Here is a 21,596-nt window from a genome sequence, read left to right as displayed (position 1 = left end):
AAGCATTTTTGTCCCAACCTACGTTTTGACAACTCAATGGGAACTTGCCTGCCCGCCCATTTGATCGATGCCAAAGCTAGCAAAGCGATTCACATTTATTGACACCTGCATCTCTAGCTGTAGCCATCGAAAAATGATATGAGTGGAAAGTCGGTCACTCACCCACTCTTCCAATGACATGACATCCTTCCAGCAGCTAGCTAGCTACCTAGCTAACGTTATGCTCAGCGTTTTTAGCTTGCCAAGTAAATAGCTTGCTATATAAATAGGTACGCTAGCCCAGGGGGGTTAAACTCAATCAGCGCAAAGGCCATATCGGAAAAATAATAATCGCAGGCCAGACATAGCCATTTGTTTTTACAAAAAAACGTGCAACTGTCATTGTTTTCTTAGAAAAAATATGTCCCTTTATAATGTCCACTTATATACATAGGATGCTGTATATGGAATTAACATATTAAAACAAAAGAGATACATCATATTTGTCCAGCCTTTGCTGCTGTGCTTGCAGATGTGCATAATATGCTGTGACCCTAATCAAAAATTATTTAATAACTCCAAATAACAAAAACGTAGCTATTGGTCGTTGTAATGTTTAAACATTTTTTCATTTTTTTTTGCACTGGACTGATCACCGCTGCGGTTGAATTCAGCAATGCTGTATGGTGCACTCAAAATGTATTGTAGTTGAGTAGCCAGCCGCCTAGGCTACTACTCAAATGTTGCTGTAATAGGCCTACATGTTTCTCTTTTGCCTGGTGTTTTGTTGCAGGTTTCGTTTTTTGGTTATTTATTAAAAACCGAAGCCAGACTGCAACATTTTAGTAGCCTAGCTAGGACTGTGGCATGTGTCTGTATACTGTAATGACCTGACTAGATCATAAAAGAACAACTGTCCAGACAGAGGATTGAGTTTACGAATGGACGGTTTATTAAACCAACTTTACACAGGCTACTGTTTGGCCGTAGCCCACGCCAAATAAATGAAAGATAACCCACAAGCCAATTGTGACCTTCTCTTGTGAAGCCCAGACGTAAAAAGAGAGAGAACAAAGGCTAAACCTGGTCTTAACTTCCAATGCTCCATCCCCCTGCCCAACCCCCCTCCACGCCACTCCGCCAACCGCCAGGATGCCCGGCATCAGAACATTCCAGGCATTCCCGTGAATGGCAGATAGCAGGTTGATTGACATGTCGGACCCCGCGAACACTGGGTACTGGTAGGTACAACACAACCATCTACTAGCCTAACACATAACACACAGCTGTCTGTGCGGGTCGCTACAATACTTTCCCTCCGCTGCACGCTGTAAACCGTACAGACGAAAGCAGCGCAACTGAAGTTGAATTCACCAATGCGAGCGCATCAGGCTGTAATTTCATAAAGTAGACTGTTGACTCATTTATACTCGCTTGTGTGTCCTATTGAGTTTGACACATGTACGCTAGCCTTTTAGCCCCGTCATTGCCCTTGCTAGTTTGGTTGCATTGACATTCCCAGCCTTAGTTACACTGTGCCAAATTCTCTAAAACGACGTTGGAGGCAGTTTATGGTAGAGAAATGAACATTTAATTATAACAGCTCTGGTGGACATTCCTGCAGTCAGCATGCTAATTGCACACTCCCTCAAAACTTGAGACATATGTGGCATTGTGTTGTGTGACAAATCTGCACATTTTAGAGTGACCTTCTATTGTCCCTAGCACAAGGTGCATCTGTGTAATGATCATGCTATTTAATCAGCTTCTTGATATGCCACACCTGTCAGGTGGATAGATTATCTTGACAATGGATAAAATGCTCACTAACAGGAATGTAAACAAATGTGTGCACAAAATCTGAGAGAAAGAAGCTTTTTGTGCGTATGGAACATTTCTAGGATATTTTATTTCAGCTCATGAAACATGGGACCAACACTTTACATGGTGTATTATATTTTTGTTCAGTGTATATATGAATCATGCATTGAATTGCATCCATCTATTCTGCCAACTATGCCTTACTGTACGTCATGGAATTTTGAGTAAAAAATTAACTATTTTTAAAACCTTTTCTAAAGTTGGTTTTGTAGCATAAACTGCGATTTAGATATTTTTGACTGATATGATTATCTTTCTGTTTCATATCTGCAAAGTAGTTAAAATGCTGTCAGTTCCACTTTAAAGCACAATGACAGAAAAAAATAAGGGGTGACAAATGACGTTGAATTTCACCAGCCTAAAAAAACATCTGACAATCCTCACTTCACCTAGGCCTATAGATTCAAATCATTGGTGCAAGTGCAATAAACCAATTTCAAATATGCCCTATATATGGCCCAAATACAATGGACAATAATACCACTGCAATCAATAAGCAAAATGGCATTCTGCAGTCTGTTACTCTGTATACTACAGAAAGCGACAGGAGGGGCGATGAGGGAGGGGAGAGAGAGAGACAAGAGACCCCGGCAACCAACATTTCCCAGCAAGCTAACTATGTCTCTGCAAAGCCACTTAAAAACCTTTATAGTTCTACAACATATTATAATATTGTTGGTACAAATACTTTACTACTGCCTACATTCCATATGCACTGCAGCAACACAGAAAGAAGTGCACCATAGAAAACTGTCACCCTGGGGATCTGTTAATGTCCACTGCAGCCAAATTCAGCCTCTAGAAACATTCCGACAAACACTGTTCCACCCATTCCAATCCCATCTGTCTGGAGCACAGAAAGAAAGAACGACTAACGCACGTGTCAAAATCATTCCACTGAGGGCCGAGTGTTTGCGGGTTTTCGATCCTCCCTTGTAATTGATCGACGAATTAAGATCACTAATTAGTAAAGAACTCCCCTCACCTGGTTGTCTAGGTCTTAATTGAAAGGAAAAAACTAAAACCTGCAGACCCTAGGCCCTCCGTGGAACAAGGTTGACATCCCTTGTGTAACGGAACGCACTGGTTTCTTGGAGTTGTTAATAGAAAATGGAAGCAACTAAGTTGGCGCCTGTATTAGTACAATGATTTTAAGAGAAGGCTGTACACAGACTTGAACCATACAAATAAATCATATTTTAAAAAATGCAACAAAAAGTCATTTTTGCTTTTTAAAATAAAGTGGCTGAGGAAAAAGTTCGCTGAACTTACTGCTTTTTTGTTTTCCTTTCTGTCTTTAACTGTGGCTTTAGTCAGTAGAGAGTGGCAAGTAGCCTACAGAACAGAGATGAGCACAAACAGGTCACAGCACCGGCCACACACACACACACAGAAGCTACACAAGAGCATCCGCCGGCACAGCCCTACTACTGAACAGCATAGCGTGTGTGTGTGTGTGTGCGCAGGTGCATGATTTTTACAGGCAGATTTTAGCACAATGGTAGTAGTATGGGAGTGTATCGAGCGAAGGGAGATCGATATGTATAAGCTTCACGTTCTGTGAGATTTTGGTGTTGTGTCCCACAAAATAACATTAGTGGTTCCAAAGCGCCCTGCGTTCATCTCATTGAGATATCGAAACAGCTGATGTGTTGCTTTAAGTCAGTGTAGGGAGAAAGTCAGTGTTGGTGGAAGCAGAGAGCAGCAGGGCAGCGGTGTCGGCTCATCAGACATGCAGATGGAAACAGCGGGAAATAGGCTAGGGGTGTGTGTGTGCCAATACAGAGGTGTTCTTTCATGGAAAAGTTAGGTTTAATAGAGATGGAGGTGTGGCTGTGTGTAAGAGGTTGGGTGACTGCGAGTAGGGACACACTAGCTGCTTTGTGGTGTCTTGATGTTGCTGTAGCCAGTTAATTCAGCTACATATGTTCCCCCTTTTCAAACTACCACCATTGAAGGGACAGCCCTCTATCTGTTTTGTCACAGTACATGAAGAGCGAGCATGTAAGAGAGGGCAGAGTACGTATAGCGGCAATGTTAGTGGAAAGTCTGAGGAAAGTAAGAAGGTTGTGCCAGTGTGTGTGTATTAGAGAGAGTGAGAGCTGTGGCCTAGTGCCATTATTGTCACAGTGTGGAAGAAGGAAGCCAGTGGCTTGAGAGGGTGTAGGTGACAGCAGCACACACCACCCACCCAGAGAGCTGCCTGAGGCCAGGGGTGGGATATGACCCTACCTGGTAGAGACAGTGACACACACTGCGTAGCTGCGGAGGGAACTCGCTGGAGGAGTTGATAATGGCCAGGAAGAACCGGTCTGTGATCTGGAGAAGGTTCCGCTGGTTCTCCTCAAGGTTCTCCGACTGTTCTAGTCTACAGAAAGGGTGGCAGGAAGGGAGGTAGGGGACAAAAAGAGAGGAGACGGAGGGGGGGAAGTGAGAGAGGATAGAGAGAGTCCAACAACTGTCATTCATGATTGAAATAAAAAGTCAGAATTGCTTTGGTAACTTCCATTTAATAAGGTTACCCAGCATAATTGCTCAAATCGATGCGCTATCCCTTACCACCACACCAGGCTACCACAGTCAAACTGACTGGTGGAATGCTTCCGGTGACTGTTCCTACCTGGTTGGGTCCACCTCAAAGCTGATGTTGTGCCACTCTGGGGTGGTGACGACCCCTTTAAGTAGAGGCTGCAGTAGCTTCTGTAGGTACGCCGCCCCGTACACCTGACACAAAGAATTTCAACGTTAAAATGCATTTACATTTTCAGGCTTGGTGTGAGTGCTTCAGGTTCTACCATTTAAAGTTGTCTGTATGGAAGAGAAATGTGGTTTTACCTTGAAACAGAAGGTCATGATTTTACTGGCCAGGCTGTTGCCTCTGAACAGAGTCTGCATGGAGTCAGCCAGCTCCACCTCCTTGGAGAACATGTTCCACAGCAGCTGATACAGCAGGTGGCGAGAGTCGAACAGCGTCACCAACACACGGGCCAGCTCATCCTGAAGAACACACACACACAAAAACTAAAATACACAAACATGTTTCAACCACTTTCTATAACTACTGCCTCACATTCTCATACTAGCACAGTGGTGGCCAACCCTTTTCCTGGGGAGCTACAGCCATGCAGTAACATGTCTGATTCTACTAATAAATCAGCACCTTGATAAACAGAAACAGGTGTGTTATTGTAGTGCTTTTCAATGTGAAGGTTGGTCACCCCAAGACTAGCCAAAAATGACCTAGGGTTGTGTTTCGTACATACCCATTGGGATCCTGGCACCACATTGGCCAGTGCCATGGCGATGGGCAGCTCTCCCTGGTCTCCCATCATGGTGACCAGCTCCACCAGCCTCTCGAAGCGGTCAGCCAGCACTGTCTCTGCCAGTGTGTCAAACTCTGTCCCTTGCTGGAGGATCTTAGTCAGAACCTCCATGAAGGTGGCCCGCGTCTGCAGGTCCTTATGGTAGCCCAGACCTGGAGAAGGATGGATGGAGGGGGGAGGAGAGAGCGAGAGAGACAGAGGGAAAGGGCGCAAGAGAAAGATGAAGGGTGGCAGAGGATACAGGGACATTTTAACTGAGGTTTGATTGTTCATTTTGGAAGCTATGGTCCTTAGCAGATGGAAGGACTAATGTTATAGCCTTCCTGGCACTATAAAAGGTTGAGAATCACTACTGCTACAGTAGATCACCGATAGAGTGCATGAGTCCGCTGTCCACGTTGGCGTTGAGGAGGTTGGACATGGCCAGGACAGTACAGTGTCTGAGGGAGGCCAAGCGTCGAGACATGCCCCTCTTCCTCCCAACCACCGGTTGGCCATCATCCTCCACCTCACTGCAGTCATTCAGCAGGTTCATGAACAGGGTAAAGTACCTGGGTACAGGGGGTAAAGCAGGGTTCAGAACACTTAACAGGCAGTTTGGATTCAAATTATGTGCACATTTAAGTTAATGTATTCCTTTACTACTATACAGAAAACACAGATATAGGTTTTCTGTGTGTGGAAATGTTACAGCATGCACAGTAAACAGAAAGTCGAAGAGCAGCAACAGATAACTAAGTCGCTCTGGATAAGAGTGTCAGCTAAATGAGGAAACCATGTTGTAGTTACTTGAGGAAGAGCTGTGACTTGGCCTCCATCAGTTCCACCCCGTCTCCCTCCTCTGGCTGTAGAGGCAGGCCAGCTAACAGAGACACCACTGCCTCCATACTGGCCTGGTCCAGGTCTCTGGTCAGACACTTGATATCGTCATCAGCAGCCTGGTTGGAGGTGCCCATCACCCAGTCTGTCAGGTACTCCACCATCTTGTTCCTGGAAGAGATGTGGTGAGGGGTTGAATTAACAAAGATCGTAAAACCCCCCCCAAAAAAGGGGTTCATATCGGTAGCGTTTAAAGGTGCAATCAGCATTTGCTACAGCCATTTTTGACCTTATGAATGATATGTACACATTGATTCTTGAAGAATATAACTTATAAATGCCTCATGAGCTTAGTTCAACTGTTGTACCCCATCAGAACCCAAAATATAAGCTTGTTTTACTCCAATATTTGTAAACAAAGTAAATGTAAACAAACACTATACGGCCTCAAAACATGGCTAAAACTATAATTTTTATATCAGGGATGGTCAGTCCATAGCTCTGTCAATGAATATGAGAGCGGTTATATTTCTCCAGCCCCATCCCTCAGCTTTTTACCAAAACAGGGGCGGGGAGGCTCTTTTTGGTTTGAACTGCTGACTAACGATTTAAGTAGCGTTTAGCTAGTTTGGCTAGTGTTTAGGTCTGTCCAAGAGGGGGTGCTGTCTCTGTCTCACCTGAACTTCATCTCCTGGCAGAAGGACAGGTCGTCTCGTCTCTCCATCATCACCTCCACCAGCTGGCACAGCTTGGTCTTCATCTGGATGGCATGCAATGTGTTGCCTAGGATACGCACGTACCTGGGGGGTGAAATAAGACTGAATAAGGTCCTGAAGATGGACAACTGATTAGGCATTTCATAAGCCGAGAGAGTAAGTGAGTGAGTGAGTGTGTCTCTCACCTGACCAGGTTGAGCATCATGGTCTCTATGCTGGCCTGTCCCAGGTGCTCTGAGCTGCCCTCAGCATGGTTGTCCAGTAGGTTCTTCATGATGGCGATGGTCTGCTCCACAAACTGGGTGTTAGTGTCATTGATGGGGACCTGCAATAGTACAGAGACAAATCAATGAAATCAGTCTTAACTACATTCCTGCTAATGTCAACGGATCAATGTTTTATAATGAACTAATCAAATTTGACATTAGTTCAGGCAGGGTGCTGCAATCAGCAAAAGTCACCATCCCTTTGTAAAACTTCCCAGAATGATTTTCTATGCTAATACAATTAAACTCATTGGTTAACGTGCCCCATCCTCCTCCCCAGCCCATCCACTCACCGGCCCCTGTGTGTCGAAGAAGCGTCCAATGCTGTTCCTGAGCTTGTTGAAGAGCATGTGGTAGAGGACCGGGCTGAGCTCCAGGCCCAGCAGCTCCTTGACGTTGGTGCGGACGTGCAGACCCACCCTCTCATGACCACACACCAGCAGGGCCAGCAGGCGGTCCAGGAACCTGCCCAGGGGGGTCTCAGAGGAGGAGGAGCAGGTGGCTGAGGCTCCAGCTGCAGCGTTGGAGACCTCACAGGAGCCCACAGAGACCATGGAGTACTTGCGTTCGCTCATGGGGCCCATGGGGGGGCTGTAGGTGGCAGGGCCGCAGGGCTTGCTGCGCTGAGACAGACACACCCCGCCCAGAGCACACAGGAAGCCTGTCATGTTGATCCACTCCTGCAGGGGAAGACAGAGAGAGAGAGTTTGGAGCAGTGTTTCCCTGTGTTTTTTTTATTAACGGTGAAACACTACTAAATCCTAAAATTGAAGTGCTCTTACCTGACCATCCTCCACCTTGTTTTTGGGGAAGTTTAGAATCTGTTTGGTGTCCTGCTCCCATTTTGCATGCGTGTCCTCCCATGCCTGGGGTGAGACATGGAAACACCAAGGGATAAGTCAGAAATACTAGAGGGATGTAAGCAAGGATAAACTGTATTTAATGTTTCTCTATTCTTTCACACCTCAGTGTTTCCTGTAGTGGGGTGCTCTATCCTTCTCAACAAGGCCATCACTCTCTTCTGCAGGGTGGAGCGTCCTACCAAACACATAGTGGAACACGTAGTGGGAGTCATTTTCTGAAACCTTTGGCCTATATAGTGACTCTCAGACCACGTTAAAGTGGTCTACAAAACAGTGTTTTTACTGACCGGTGGCCATCATGTTGCTGACAGAGGCGAACTCTGTGAAGGTGGCGTAGTTGGGCAGGATGGTCTGGACAGGCACCTCGTCAGCGGAAGAGCGGATGTCAGCCTCCTCACACAGGTGTCTGAAGCAGGACATGGCCACCAGCACGGCCTCGGCGTCAGGGCTCCACAGGAACATGTATAGACACACCTCCAGTTTGGTCTGGGCCTGTCTGCAGATGGGGATACCACTGCCCTGGGTGACACCCTCCTGGAGGAGCAGAGAGGAGTTAGACATGTCCAAAACACATTCAGACATGTCGAACACATGCATTTGACTTTTATACATGAAACTGCAAAACACTCTGGACGGTTTTCCAGACCTAAGCCTAGTCCTAGACTAAAAATAATGTTTAATGGAGATTCTCCATTGAAAGTGCTTTTTAGCCCTCAATGGTTAATCTCATGTGAGGTTAGAGTCCCTGACCTCACCTTGTTCTTGAGGAGGAACTTGTTCCTGCAGATAAGGATCTCCCTCAGCCACTTCAACACCTCTGTACTGTTCACCATCTGGTGACCAATCAGCTTCTTACAGATCAGGAAGAGAACCTGGGAGCTGCAATGGGATAGGCCGGTGTTAGAGCCCAATGGAATCTCAACACATGCCCCTAAAGACAGTGACTACTACTGAATCCATGCCCCTAAAGACTGTGACTACTACTGAATCCATGCCCCTAAAGACAGTGACTACTACTGAATCCATGCCCATAAAGACAGTGACTACTACTGAATCCATGCCCCTAAAGACTGTGACTACTACTGAATCCATGCCCCTAAAGACTGTGACTACTACTGAATCCATGCCCCTAAAGACAGTGACTACTACTGAATCCATGCCCCTAAAGACTGTGACTACTACTGAATCCATGCCCCTAAAGACAGTGACTACTACTGAATCCATGCCCCTAAAGACTGTGACTACTACTGAATCCATGCCCCTAAAGACAGTGACTACTACTGAATCCATGCCCCTAAAGACTGACTACTACTGAATCCATGCCCCTAAAGACTGTGACTACTACTGAATCCATGACCAGTGTGTCTGTCTACATGGAATATCTCTGGACTGAAAAGCACCCAGAACTAAACCATGTCCTTGTACCTGATGTCCCAGAAGGTTTCAATGGGGGCCTCAGGGTTCCACAGCTCAATGGTCTCAGGCAGGTGCAGCACCAGCAACGCCTGGGCAGGGAGAGACAGAGACAGAGAGAAATGTGCCTTACTTGAAGTTGACAATTCAATGCTAGGTAGTAGAGTTGAAATGGACAGAATGGGAAAGAATAAAGAAGCAGAGTGGATGGAGTGAGTGTAAGAGAGAAGGAGTGTAAACTGACCTCCATGGCCTCCTGGGAGAGCTGGGCTGTGTTGACCAAGGGCACCAGCTGCACCAGGCCTGCGATCAGCTCTGCTGTGCTGCTCTGGATCTCCTGAGCCTGCTTCCCCGGGTTCTACAACACACACACAATGTTAAACATGCATGTATGGGTGAATGCAGGGGCAGAGAGGAAACACAAACATACACACAAGTGTAACATTGTCTGTGTGTGTGTGTGTGTGTGTGTGTGTGTGAGTGTGTGTGTGTTGTAGAACCTGGGGAAGCAGGCTCAGAAGATCCAGAGCAGCACATTGGGCGTGGTGGGTGTGTAACTAGTCAAACAGAGCCTAGGGACATTGTCTCAGTATGTATGTGGTGGTTGGTGTCAGACTTACGTGCAGCATGAGTTTGGGGTCGGCGTGGATGAGTTTGACCAGGGCGAGGAGGAGGCACTTGTAGCTGCGTGTGTCCAGATCTGTGGTTTTCTCTTTGAACTTAAGGCTGGTGGTCATCTTCTCTTTAAATGACAGACTCTGTCAGAGAGAGCAGTTGTAACGTCAGGAGTCACTAAGACATCATTTTCCTAAGAGGTTGGCTTATACAGGAAAACAAAAGGTATGTGGGTTTCAAACGATTGGTGTGACAGTGAGCGTGAATCTGCGCGTGTCTGGTCCCTTTCTCACCGGCGTCATGCGTAGTGGGGCGTGTGTGTGAAGGCCTTGCATCACTCGGCTCAGAGTGTCTGAGAACATTAGTCGCAGCTCTCCAGAGTAGCAGTACACTGCATCAATCTTAGGCCACCAGTCCAGATCAGACTAAAGGAGAGGAGGAGGAAGAGGATAGAAGAGAAGAGAAGATCATTAATATTGTACTGCTGTGGGAAAGGCCAATGAGATCAACACTGTCCTATCAATTGCACTTAGACTGAACTTGGTAGTAAGTATTAGAGGAGACAGTACACACTTACATTGGTGATGATCCTGTGCAGGGAGTTGACCAGGACAAAGTGAAAGGTAGAGGGGGAGGAGGAGGCCAAACAGACCTGAGGAGATTAATAAAGACACAATGTTTCGTCAAAATGGCCGCTTTGACACGGAGGTAAAGCATCATTCAGACATGCTCTGCACATTTCTCTACTGATGCACTGAGCTGAGCAGACTGACTGACCTTAAAGTGGTGGTTGTTGTGAGGGTTGATACGGAAACAGGAGACGAAGCAGTCGATCATGAGGTCCACGTCTGCGTTCTGGCTGCCTGCCCCGCGAGAGAAGAGCTTGTTGGGGTTGAAGAGCAGGGCCTGATGGGATAGATAGGAGGAGGAGGCTGCATGTCACCGTCTGCAATATTCCAAATCAACCAATTTCACAATTAACCCTACCGCAAGGGGCTTTGTTTAGGTCTGAGAGGATTGGATAGGTATTAGCAAAATTGTTATAGCTCCATAGCGGTAGCACTAGCACAAAAGTTGCACTTCAAAGGTCTAAGGGGTAGCCGTAGGCATATCAATCAGGGTTTACCGTTCAGGTCGTTGTAGATAGAAATGTTCTATAAAGAAAGGACATTGTCAATTTTACTCCACGACAGAAATGACGAACATAAAACCCAGAAACCACTGCTGTAGCATTCCCTAGCCCCCAGATGGCGACAGAGTGGTTAGTTTTTCTGACCTTGAGGTCCACCACGATGGACTGCACCAGGAGGAAGATGCCTGAGTGGTCCTCCCAGTTGATGTAGGTGGAGGCCTTGCACAGTTTGACACAGGCGATAGCTGCACTCTCTGTTAGTGGCTTGCTACTCCCCTGGACTGCTAGGGCCTTCCTCAAGCTCTCCAGGAATAGCTTCTGTAGCAAGAGAGAGAAAGTAACTATCAGTCACACTACCTATTTCATCTCAGCGTATGTATGTGTTCTCTCATCTCACCTTGTTGGCCTTGCTCTCCTCCACCACCTCTCTGGAGATGATGTGTGTGATCTCGGGACAGAGGATGAGGAGGATGATCTGTAGAGGCCACACCGCTGCCTTCCTCTTGGCACTCTCAGCAAAGCTGTCCACCAGGTCAAACAGCCTCTCCGCAGCATCTAAATGGCATGCACAGACAGACAGAAAGACATACAGACACAGACACACACGAGTGAGATAGCCCTAAACTCACCTAACTTCTTGAGTGTCCTTATCTGTTCCCTACAGTCCCTTTGAGTCCATTTTGAGATTTCACATTTCACACAGTATCTGCATTCTGTTTCAGTCCAACACAAGGCTATTGAGAATACTGACCGGCCATGTCTGTCTGTGGTCTCTGGTAGAGCATGGTAAACTCATCAGGGTAGTTCTCCACCCAGTTCCAGAAGGCCTACGGAGGAACAAAGACATTTAACACTGTCCTCTCCAGAACGGGATTGAATTGACAGTAGCTATGTTTCCATGAACTTGTCCAGTGATTTTTTGACGAAATTTAGAACGTTTGCATAGAAAATAGATCAACTGCCTGCTACGGTGCATTTCCATTGAACTGTCTTGTGTCGATAAAAACAGTTGGACGTAATGACGTCACACCCCCCATGAAGTGGTTGAAGTGTTTCCATGATCCATTTAGGCAAATTGCACATGAATAAACTGGCGACAGCCTGTATAGCCTCCCACCTATCTGTTTCATGTGTCAGGTAGCCCGCAAAAGCCAGAATTGACTAATATATGCATTATTGTAATAATTATCATGTGGCAACGTATTGCAACGGTCCGTGCCATGGTGAAACTTGCACTCCTGTAGATCTGAAATAATTGGATAGTGCAACTTGCATTCAGCCAACCAGAAAAGCAAGTCGAAGCAATTCAGGCCTTCTTGAAAGTAAGGATAATCCTTGTCCTGCAAAGAAACATTTTTATAGTAAAGAAATTGATTTAGCAATTAAATGTGTAGTGGAGCTTTATAGTTACTTGTCTGGCATCACGTGCCCCGCATACCTTTAAAATGATTCGGCAATCATCATTTATTTGAAAAACATTGTTTCCATCATTGTTTCCATCATCATTTGTAGATCTTTAGAAAATGTGCTGTTTCCATTACACATTTTGCAATGTTTTTTTGTGACATTTCTGTTGTCGAATAAACCTGGGTCAATGGAAACCTGCATAGTGATGTTCTCAAAGTGGAACATGTTATTTGAAACATTTCACCAACAGCCAAGAGGTTGCAGTAGTGAAAACCATGAAAAATATAATCATACACCAACTTCATAAACACAAAACAGCAGCACTGAATATAAATATATTGGAGCACAAACCTTTTCCAAACTATTAATGACAGCAAGTTGGGCAGGTTTCTTCAGGGCTTTGAATTTTAATACAGTTTCTGAGAGGATGTAGTGAAAAGTAATAGAGTATTAGCAAATAAACATCAAAATACACAGAATCCAGGAGTTCAAAAATCCATGTAGTATGACATACAGGGAATTGAGTGAGTAGCTTACCTTGAAGCAGTCTTTTAAGTTTGGAGCAGTCCACGTTGATGTACTGCATGAGCTCTATATCATGGACATCCACAGTGTCTTCTGAGCAGACTGTCAGCTCCTGCAACCTGGGGGAGAACACAATGGATAAGGACTCTCTTAGACACTGCCAGGGAACAAGTTCGTCCAGTCAAACACATGATATCCAGAGATTTTATTCTACCACAGTTTCTCAGTAGAAAGGAGGGAAAGAAGCAGGGGTGGAAGAGAGGGATAAGAGGTAGCCTTTTTGACATCATCCCGTCGTCCTTCAAGACAGGAAACTGACATGAGTGTATCAATGATGTGAAACTTACAGAATGTTGCAGATAGAAACAAGTCTACAGTAAACATGTTGTCCCCGACGAATGATGTGGAGATCCTCCTTGTCTCAATTAGTGACAATTATTCCAACGTACAGCACATTCGGAAAGTATTCAGACCACTTACATTTCCAGCCTTATTCTAAAATGGATTAAATAGTTTTTTCCCCCCTCATCAACCTACACACAATACCCCATAATGACAAAGCAAAAACATGTTTTTAGAAATGTTAGCAAATATATCACATTTTCATAAATCTTCAGACCCTTTACTCAGTACTTTGTTGAAGCACCTTTGGCAGCGACTACAGTCTCGAGTCTTCTTGGGTATGAAGCTACAAGCTTGGCACACCTGTATTTGGGGAGTTTCTCCCATTCTTCTTCACAGATCCTCTCAAGCTCTGTCAGGTTGGATGGGGAGCATCACTGCACAGCTATTTTCAGGTCTCTTCAGAGATGTTAGATTGGGTTAAAGTCCGGGCTCTGGCTGGGCCACTCAAGGACATTCAGAGACTTGTCCCGAAGCCACCCCTGCGTTGTCTTGGCTGTGTGCTTAGGGTCGTTGTCCTGTTGGAAGGTGAACCTTCACCCCAGTCTGAGGTCCTGAGCGCAAGGATCAAGGATCTCTCTGTACTGTACTTTGCTCCGTTCATCTTTCCCTCGATCCTGACTAGTCTCCCAGTCCCTGCCGCTGAAAAACATCCCCACAGAATGATGCTGCCACCACCATGCTTAACCGTACGGACGGTGCCAGGTTTCCTCCAGACGTGACGCTTGGCATTCAGGCCAAAGAGTTCAATCTTGGTTTCATCAGACCAGAGAATCTTGTTTCTCATGGTCTGAGTCCTTTAGGTGCCTTTTGGCAAACTCCAAACGGGCTGTCATGTGCCTTTTACTGAGGAGTGGCTTCTGTCTGGCCACTCTACCATAAAGGCCTGATTGGTGGAGTGCTGCAGAGATGGTTGTCCTTCTGGAAGGTTCTCCCATCTCCACAGAAAAACTCTGGAGATCTGTCAGGGTCACCTCCCTGGCCAAGGCCATTCTTCCCCGATTGCTCAATTTTGGCCAGCTCTAGGAAGAGTCTTGGTGGTTTCAAACTTCTTCTATTTAAGAATGATGGAGGCCACTGTATTCTTGGGGACCTTCAATGCTGCATAATGTTTTTTGTACCCTTCCCCAGATCTGTGCCACGACACAATCCTGTCTCAGAGCTCTACGGACAATGCCTTCGACCTCATTGCTTGGTTTTTGCTCTGACATGCACTGTCAACTGTGGGACCTTATACAGACAGGTGTGTGCCTTTCCAAATCATGTCCAATCAATTGAATTTACCACAGGTGGATTCCAATCAAGTTGTAGAAACATCTCAAGGATGATCAATGGAAACAGGATGCACCTAAGCTCCATTTCGAGTCTCATAGCAAAGGGTCTGACTCCTTATGTAAATAATGTATTTCTGTTTTTATTTTTTATAACAAAAAAATAAAAAATAAACTGTTTTCGCTTTGTCATTATGGGGTATTGTGTGTAGATTGATGAGATTATTTCTTTTTTAACCCATTTTAGAATAAGGCTGTAACATAACAAAATGTGGAAAAGTCAAGGGGCATGAATACTTTCCAAATGCACTGTATGTTGTCTGGAAAGACATTTCATTTGAAAGTACTGAAATTATATAGGTTGTTATGGGAAACTTGTTGCTCATGAGGGGCTGCATATATGAACCAAATTACATGACAATAGCTGAAAGGGGACAGGAGATATGCTTGTTCAAAGTTTGGAATTTCAGTTGATTACTATAGCACCCCCCCCTTAGGACAATCAGTATAATTTTGTAAATGCCGGATCTCTATGGCAAGATGCCTCATTCACCCAAGTTTCTTCGAAATCAGGCCAGTGCTGTCTGAGATGTCGCGTGTGACAAACGTACGGCTGTACGAATGTACGTACGGACTGAGACAGATCCACAGTCCAGTCCACGATTTACAATGGCACGATGTGCGGCATATGGATGCAGCCAGCGCCAATTTAAAAGATGAAGAAAATGTTATTTGTAAGTACCGAAATTATATAGGTCGTTATGGGCAACTTGTTCCTCATGAGGAAATGCATGTATGTAAAAAAATGACATGACAGTAGCTCAAACGGGGCAGGAGATATGCTTGTTCAAAGTTTGTTGGGGGACAAAAAGTCTAATTAGCAGAAAAACACATACACTACCGGTCAAACGTTTTTGAACACCTACTCATTCAAGGGTTTTCCTTTATCTTTACTATTTCCTACAATGTAGAATAATAGTGAAGACATCAAAACTATGAAATAACACATATGGAATCATGTAGTAACCAGAAAAGTGTTAAACCAGTCAAAATATATGTTATATTTCAGATTCTTCAAATAGCCACCCTTTGCCTTGATGACAGCTTTGCACATTCTTGGCATTCTCTCAACCAGCTTCACCTGGAATGCTTTTCCAACTGTCTTGAAGGAGTTCCCACATATGCTGAGCACTTGTTGGCTGCTTTTCCTTCACTCTGCGGTCCGACTCATCCCAAACCATCTCAATTGGGTTGAGGTCGGGGGATTGTGGAGGCCAGGTCATCTGATGCAGCACTCCATCACTCTCCTTCTTGGTCAAATAGCCCTTACACAGCCTGGAGGTGTGTTGGGTCATTGTCCTGTTGAAAAACAATATATAGTCCCACTAAGCCCAAACCAGATGGGATGGCGTATCGCTGCAGAATGCTGTGGTAGCCATGCTGGTGTGCCTTGAATTCTAAATAAATCACAGACAGTGTCACCAGCAAAGTACTCGCACACCATAACACCTCCTCCTCCATGCTTTACGGTGGGAAATACACATGCAGAGATAATCCGTTCACCCACACCGCGTCTCACAAAGACACGCCGGTTGGAACCAAAAATCTCAAATTTGGACTCCAGACCAAAGGACAAATTTCCACCGGTCTAATGTCCATTGCTCGTGTTTCTTGGCCCAAGCAAGTCTCTTCTTATTATTGATGTCCTGATTCACACAGTCCCCTCTGAACAGTTGATGTTGAGATGTGTCTGTTACTTGAACTATGTGAAGCATTTATTAGGGCTGCAATTTCTGAGGCTGGTAATTCTAATGAACTTATCCTCTGCAGCAGAGGTAAGTCTGGGTCTTCCACTCCTGTGGCGGTCCTCATGAGAGCCAGTTTCACCATAGCGCTTGATGGCTTTTGCGACTGCACTTGAAGAAACTTTAAAAGTTCTTGAAATTTTCCAGATTGACTGACCTTCATGTCTTAAAGTAATGGTGGACTGTCGTTTCTCTTTGCTTATTTGGTCTTTTTGGTCTTTTACCAAATAGGGCTATCTTCTGTATACTCCCCCCCCCCCCCCCCCCCTTGTCACAACACAACTGATTGGCTCAAACACATTAAGAAGGAAAGAAATTCCACAAATTAACTTTTAAGAAGGCACACCTGTTAATTGAAATGCATTCCAGGTCACTACCTCATGAAGCTGGTTGAGAGAATGCCAATAGTGTGCAAAGCTATTGAGGGCGGCAGGTAGCTTAGTGGTTAAGAGCGTAGTGCCAGTAACCAAAAGGTCGCTGGTTCTAATCCCCGAGCCGACTAGGTGAAAAATGTGTCGATGTGCCCTTGAGCAAGGCACTTAATCCTAATTGCTCCTGTAAATCGCTCTGGATAAGAGCGTCTGCTAAAATGACTAAAACATTTTTTTTTTTTTTATGTAAAGCTGTCATCAAAGCAAAGCGTGGTTATTTGAAGAATCTCAAATATAAAATATATTTTCATTTGTTTAACACTACATGATTCTATATGTGTTATTTCATAGTTTTGATGTATTCACTATTATTCTACAATGTAGAAAATAGAAAGAATGAAGAAAAACCCTTGAATGTGTAGGTGTTCTAAAACTTTTGACCGGTAGTGTAGGTCCTCGTTAGAAATGTGTTGCTCATGAGGGGCTGCATATATTAACCAAATTCCATGACAATAGCTCAAACAGGACAAGAGATATGCTTGTTCAAAGTTTGGAATTTCAGTTGATTGGTCCAATCAGTGTAATTTTGGAATTTTGGTTGATTACTATAGCACCCCCTTTGGGCCAATCAGTATAATTTTATAAATGCCAGATCTCTATGGCTAGACGCATCATTAATCGTAGTATTATTCCTGTACTAACACACCTGATCAACTGCTCATTAACACAGTGATACTGACAATGAATTAGCCAACACACTCTGTAGCTCCTCAGGATCAGCATTACCTGGTGGAGATGCGGCTGAAGACGGCGTTGAAGTTGTTGCAGCTGAGGGAGAAGAGGACCCCTGAGGCGGAGGCACGGAGCTCTGCAGCGTGCTGGTGGCCATCGCGGTACGTGTGGATGAAGTGACAGATCTCTGGCAGCAGCTGCTTCACCAGCATGGTCTCGTCCAGACGCAGGCAGTCCTTCGATTGCTGGGGGGACAGGGGGAAGAGGAATAGAGAGAAAAAGAGAAGGAAGACGATAAGAGGAAAGAGTGTGTGTGCAGGCTGGCTTCTTTAGGTTCTCTGAGAAAACGAGGAGTGATTTTAAGGTTATCAGAGGCAACTTCTCACTTATTTTGGATTTATACAGCTGGATATGCAATACATGTATGTGGGTTAAGTGCCTCGCTCAGTGGCACAACCACAGCATGTCCCACCCTGGGATTCACCAGTGCTCCCATTGGCTAATTTCCAAAACTACTGGGGTCAAACTGGCAGCCTCATACTGGGACAGACTGCATACAACTGCTTTTAAAACCTGTAGCTCACCCTTACAGTGATGGAAAAAAGTATTTGATCCCCTGCTGATTTTGTACGTTTGCCCACTGACAAATAAATGATCAGTCTATCATTTTAATGGTAGGTTTATTTGAACAGTGAGAGACAGAATAACAACAACAAAAATAAAAAAAGGTTAAAATATATATATATATATATATATATATATATATATATATATATATATATATTTATGTCAAAAATGTTATAAATTGATTTGCATGTTAATGAGGGAAATAAGTATTTGACCCCCTCTCAATCAGAAAGATTTCTGGCTCCCAGGTGTCTTTTATACAGGTAACGAGCTGAGATTAGGAGTACACTCTTAAAGGGAGTGCTCCTAATCTCAGCTGGTTACCTGTATAAAAGACACCTATCCACAGAAGCAATCAATCAATCAGATTCCAAACTCTCCACCATGGCCAAGACCAAAGAGCTATCCAAGGATGTTAAGGACAAGATTGTAGACCTACACAAGGCTGGAATGGGCTACAAGACCATCGCCAAGCAGCTTGGTGAGAAGGTGACGACAGTTGGTGCGATTATTCGCAAATGGAAGAAACACAAAAGAACTGTCAATCTCCCTCGGCCTGGGGCTCCATGCAAGATCTTACCTCGTGGAGTTGCAATGATCATGAGAATGGTGAGGAATCAGCCCAGAACTACACTGGAGGATCTTGTCAATGATCTCAAGGCAGCTGGGACCATAGTCACCAAGAAAACAATTGGTAACAAACTACGCTGTGAAGGACTGAAATCCTGCAGCGCCCGCAAGGTCCCCCTGCTCAAGAAAGCATATATACAGTGGGGAGAACAAGTATTTGATACACTGCCGATTTTGCAGGTTTTCCTACTTACAAAGCATGTAGAGGTCTGTACATTTTATCATAGGTACACTTCAACTGTGAGAGACGGAATCGAAAACAAAAATCCAGAAAATCACATTGTATGATTTTTAAGTAATTAATTTGCATTTTATTGCATGACATAAGTATTTGATCACCTACCAACCAGTAAGAATTCCGTCTCTCACAGACCTGTTAGTTTTTCTTTAAGAAGCCCTCCTGTTCTCAACTCATTACCTGTATAAAAGACACCTGTCCACACACTCAATCAAACAGACTCCAACCTCTCCACAATGGCCAAGACCAGAGAGCTGTGTAAGGACATCAGGGATACAATTGTAGACCTGCACAAGGCTGGGATGGGCTACAGGACAATAGGCAAGCAGCTTGGTGAGAAGGCAACAACTGTTGGCGCAATTATTAGAAAATGGAAGAAGTTCAAGATGACGGTCAATCACCCTCGGTCTGGGGCTCCATGCAAGATCTCACCTCGTGGGGCATCAATGATCATGAGGAAGGTGAGGGATCAGCCCAGAACTACAAGGCAGGACCTGGTCAATGACCTGAAGAGAGCTGGGACCACAGTCTCAAAGAAAACCATTAGTAATACACTACGCCGTCATGGATTAAAATCCTGCAGCGCACGCAAGGTCCCCCTGCTCAAGCCAGCGCATGTCCAGGCCCGTCTGAAGTTTGCCAATGACCATCTGGATGATCCAGAGGAGGAATGGGAGAAGGTCATGTGGTCTGATGAGACAAAAATAGAGCTTTTTGGTCTAAACTCCACTCGCCGTGTTTGGAGGAAGAAGAAGGATGAGTACAACCCCAAGAACACCATCCCAACCGTGAAGCATGGAGGTGGAAACATCATTCTTTGGGGATGCTTTTCTGCAAAGGGGACAGGACGACTGCACCGTATTGAGGGGAGGATGGATGGGGCCATGTATCGCGAGATCTTGGCCAACAACCTCCTTCCCTCAGTAAGAGCATTGAAGATGGGTCGTAGCTGGGTCTCCCAGCATGACAACGACCAGAAACACACAGCCAGGGCAACTAAGGAGTGGCTCCGTAAGAAGCATCTCAAGGTCCTGGAGTGGCCTAGCCAGTCTCCAGACCTGAACCCAATAAAACATCTTTGGAGGGAGCTGGAAGTCCGTATTGCCCAGCGACAGCCCCGAAACCTGAAGAAGGTCTGTATGGAGGAGTGGGCCAAAATCCTTGCTGCAGTGTGTGCAAACCTGGTCAAGACCTACAGGAAACGTATGATCTCTGTAATTGCAAACAAAGGTTTCTGTACCAAATATTAAGTTCTGCTTTTCTGATGTATCAAATACTTATGTCATGCAATAAAATGCAAATTAATTACTTAAAAATCATACAATGTGATTTTCTGGATTTTTGTTTTAGATTCCGTCTCTCACAGTTGAAGTGTACCTATGATAAAAATTACAGACCTCTACATGCTTTGTAAGTAGGAAAAACTGCAAAATCTGCAGTGTATCAAATACTTGTTCTCCCCACTGTACATGCCCGTCTGAAGTTTGCCAATGAACATCTGAATGATTCAGAGGGGAACTGGGTGAAAGTGTTGTGGTCAGATGAGACCAAAATCGAGCTCTTTAGCATCAACTCAACTCGCCGTGTTTGGAGGAGGAGGAATGCTGCCTATGACCCCAAGAACACCATCCACACCGTCAAACATGGAGGTGGAAACATTATGCTTTGGGAGTGTTTTTCTGCTAAGGGGACAGGACAACTTCACCGCATCAAAGGGACGATGGACGGGGCTGTCAAATCTTGGGTGAGAACCTCCTTCCCTCAGCCAGGGATGGGTCGTGGATGGGTATTCCAGCATGACAATGACCCAAAACACACGGCCAAGGCAACAAAGGAGTGGCTCAAGAAGAAGCACATTAAGGTCCTGGAGTGGCCTAGCCAGTCTCCAGACCTTAATCCCATAGAAAATCTGTGGAGGGAGCTGAAGGTTCGAGTTGCCAAACGTCAGCCTCGAAACCTTAATGACTTGGAGAAGATCTGCAAAGAGGAGTGGGACAAAATCCCTCCTGAGATGTGTGCAAACCTGGTGGCCAACTACAAGAAACGTCTGACCTCTGTGATTGCCAGCAAGGGTTTTGCCACCAAGTACTGTCATGTTTTGCAGAGGGGTCAAATATTTATTTCCCTCATTAAAATGCAAATCAATTTATAACATGCGTTTTCCTGGATTTATTTGTTGTTATTCTGTCTCTCACTGTTCAAATAAACCTACCATTAAAATTATAGACTGATCATTTCTTTTGTCAGTGGGCAAACGTACAAAATCAGCAGGGGATCAAATACTTTTTTCCCTCACTGTATGTAGGAAATAGTCTAATACAAAATGAGGCTATTAGTACACTTAAAAATGTGTAAAACATAAGATCTCAAAAATTCAAACGAGTGTTCCATAGCGTCCATGAGGGGAGCAGCTGGCTTCCATCTGACAACATGCACTAATGAAAAACCTATACAGGAAACTCCCGGCTATCCCATTGGAGGCTGTGAAAGCACTAACAAAAGTCGAGGAAACACCTGCAAATATAATCTTCTGCTGCACCGTCGCAGAACAGAGCAGAGGCACCTATTTCAGAGGTGAAGA

The 21,596-nt window shown here is 44.9% G+C and overlaps 1 protein-coding gene across 3 annotated transcripts in view; it reads right to left on the bottom strand.

The window, feature by feature from the left end:
• Positions 1-21,596, bottom strand: part of LOC311105590 (neurofibromin-like) — a 91,531-nt gene that overhangs the window by 58,971 nt on the left and 10,964 nt on the right. For 2 of the 3 annotated variants that reach the window (XM_084147782.1, XM_084147783.1), the window contains exons 4-29: positions 17,575-17,765; positions 12,952-13,058; positions 12,766-12,833; positions 11,759-11,834; positions 11,405-11,562; positions 11,152-11,325; positions 10,653-10,781; positions 10,453-10,527; positions 10,169-10,300; positions 9,881-10,018; positions 9,505-9,618; positions 9,273-9,352; positions 8,603-8,726; positions 8,135-8,381; positions 7,949-8,022; positions 7,767-7,850; positions 7,278-7,664; positions 6,904-7,043; positions 6,680-6,802; positions 5,973-6,173; positions 5,553-5,734; positions 5,124-5,335; positions 4,696-4,857; positions 4,481-4,584; positions 4,093-4,228; positions 3,133-3,195 (exon numbers count right to left, since the gene is read on the bottom strand). In XM_084147782.1, the coding sequence (XP_084003908.1) occupies positions 3,133-3,195; positions 4,093-4,228; positions 4,481-4,584; positions 4,696-4,857; positions 5,124-5,335; positions 5,553-5,734; positions 5,973-6,173; positions 6,680-6,802; positions 6,904-7,043; positions 7,278-7,664; positions 7,767-7,850; positions 7,949-8,022; positions 8,135-8,381; positions 8,603-8,726; positions 9,273-9,352; positions 9,505-9,618; positions 9,881-10,018; positions 10,169-10,300; positions 10,453-10,527; positions 10,653-10,781; positions 11,152-11,325; positions 11,405-11,562; positions 11,759-11,834; positions 12,766-12,833; positions 12,952-13,058; positions 17,575-17,765 (3,681 nt within the window). The remainder of the gene's footprint in view (positions 1-3,132; positions 3,196-4,092; positions 4,229-4,480; positions 4,585-4,695; positions 4,858-5,123; positions 5,336-5,552; positions 5,735-5,972; positions 6,174-6,679; positions 6,803-6,903; positions 7,044-7,277; positions 7,665-7,766; positions 7,851-7,948; positions 8,023-8,134; positions 8,382-8,602; positions 8,727-9,272; positions 9,353-9,504; positions 9,619-9,880; positions 10,019-10,168; positions 10,301-10,452; positions 10,528-10,652; positions 10,782-11,151; positions 11,326-11,404; positions 11,563-11,758; positions 11,835-12,765; positions 12,834-12,951; positions 13,059-17,574; positions 17,766-21,596) is intronic. The other variant, XM_084147784.1, reaches the window with a different exon arrangement.

This window comes from Coregonus lavaretus (genome assembly GCF_964263955.1).
Source record: "Coregonus lavaretus genome assembly, chromosome: 30".
Classification (NCBI taxonomy): domain Eukaryota; kingdom Metazoa; phylum Chordata; class Actinopteri; order Salmoniformes; family Salmonidae; genus Coregonus; species Coregonus lavaretus.
The sequence above is the reverse complement of the archived record's forward strand: the minus strand, read 5'-3'. Positions and strand labels throughout refer to the sequence as shown.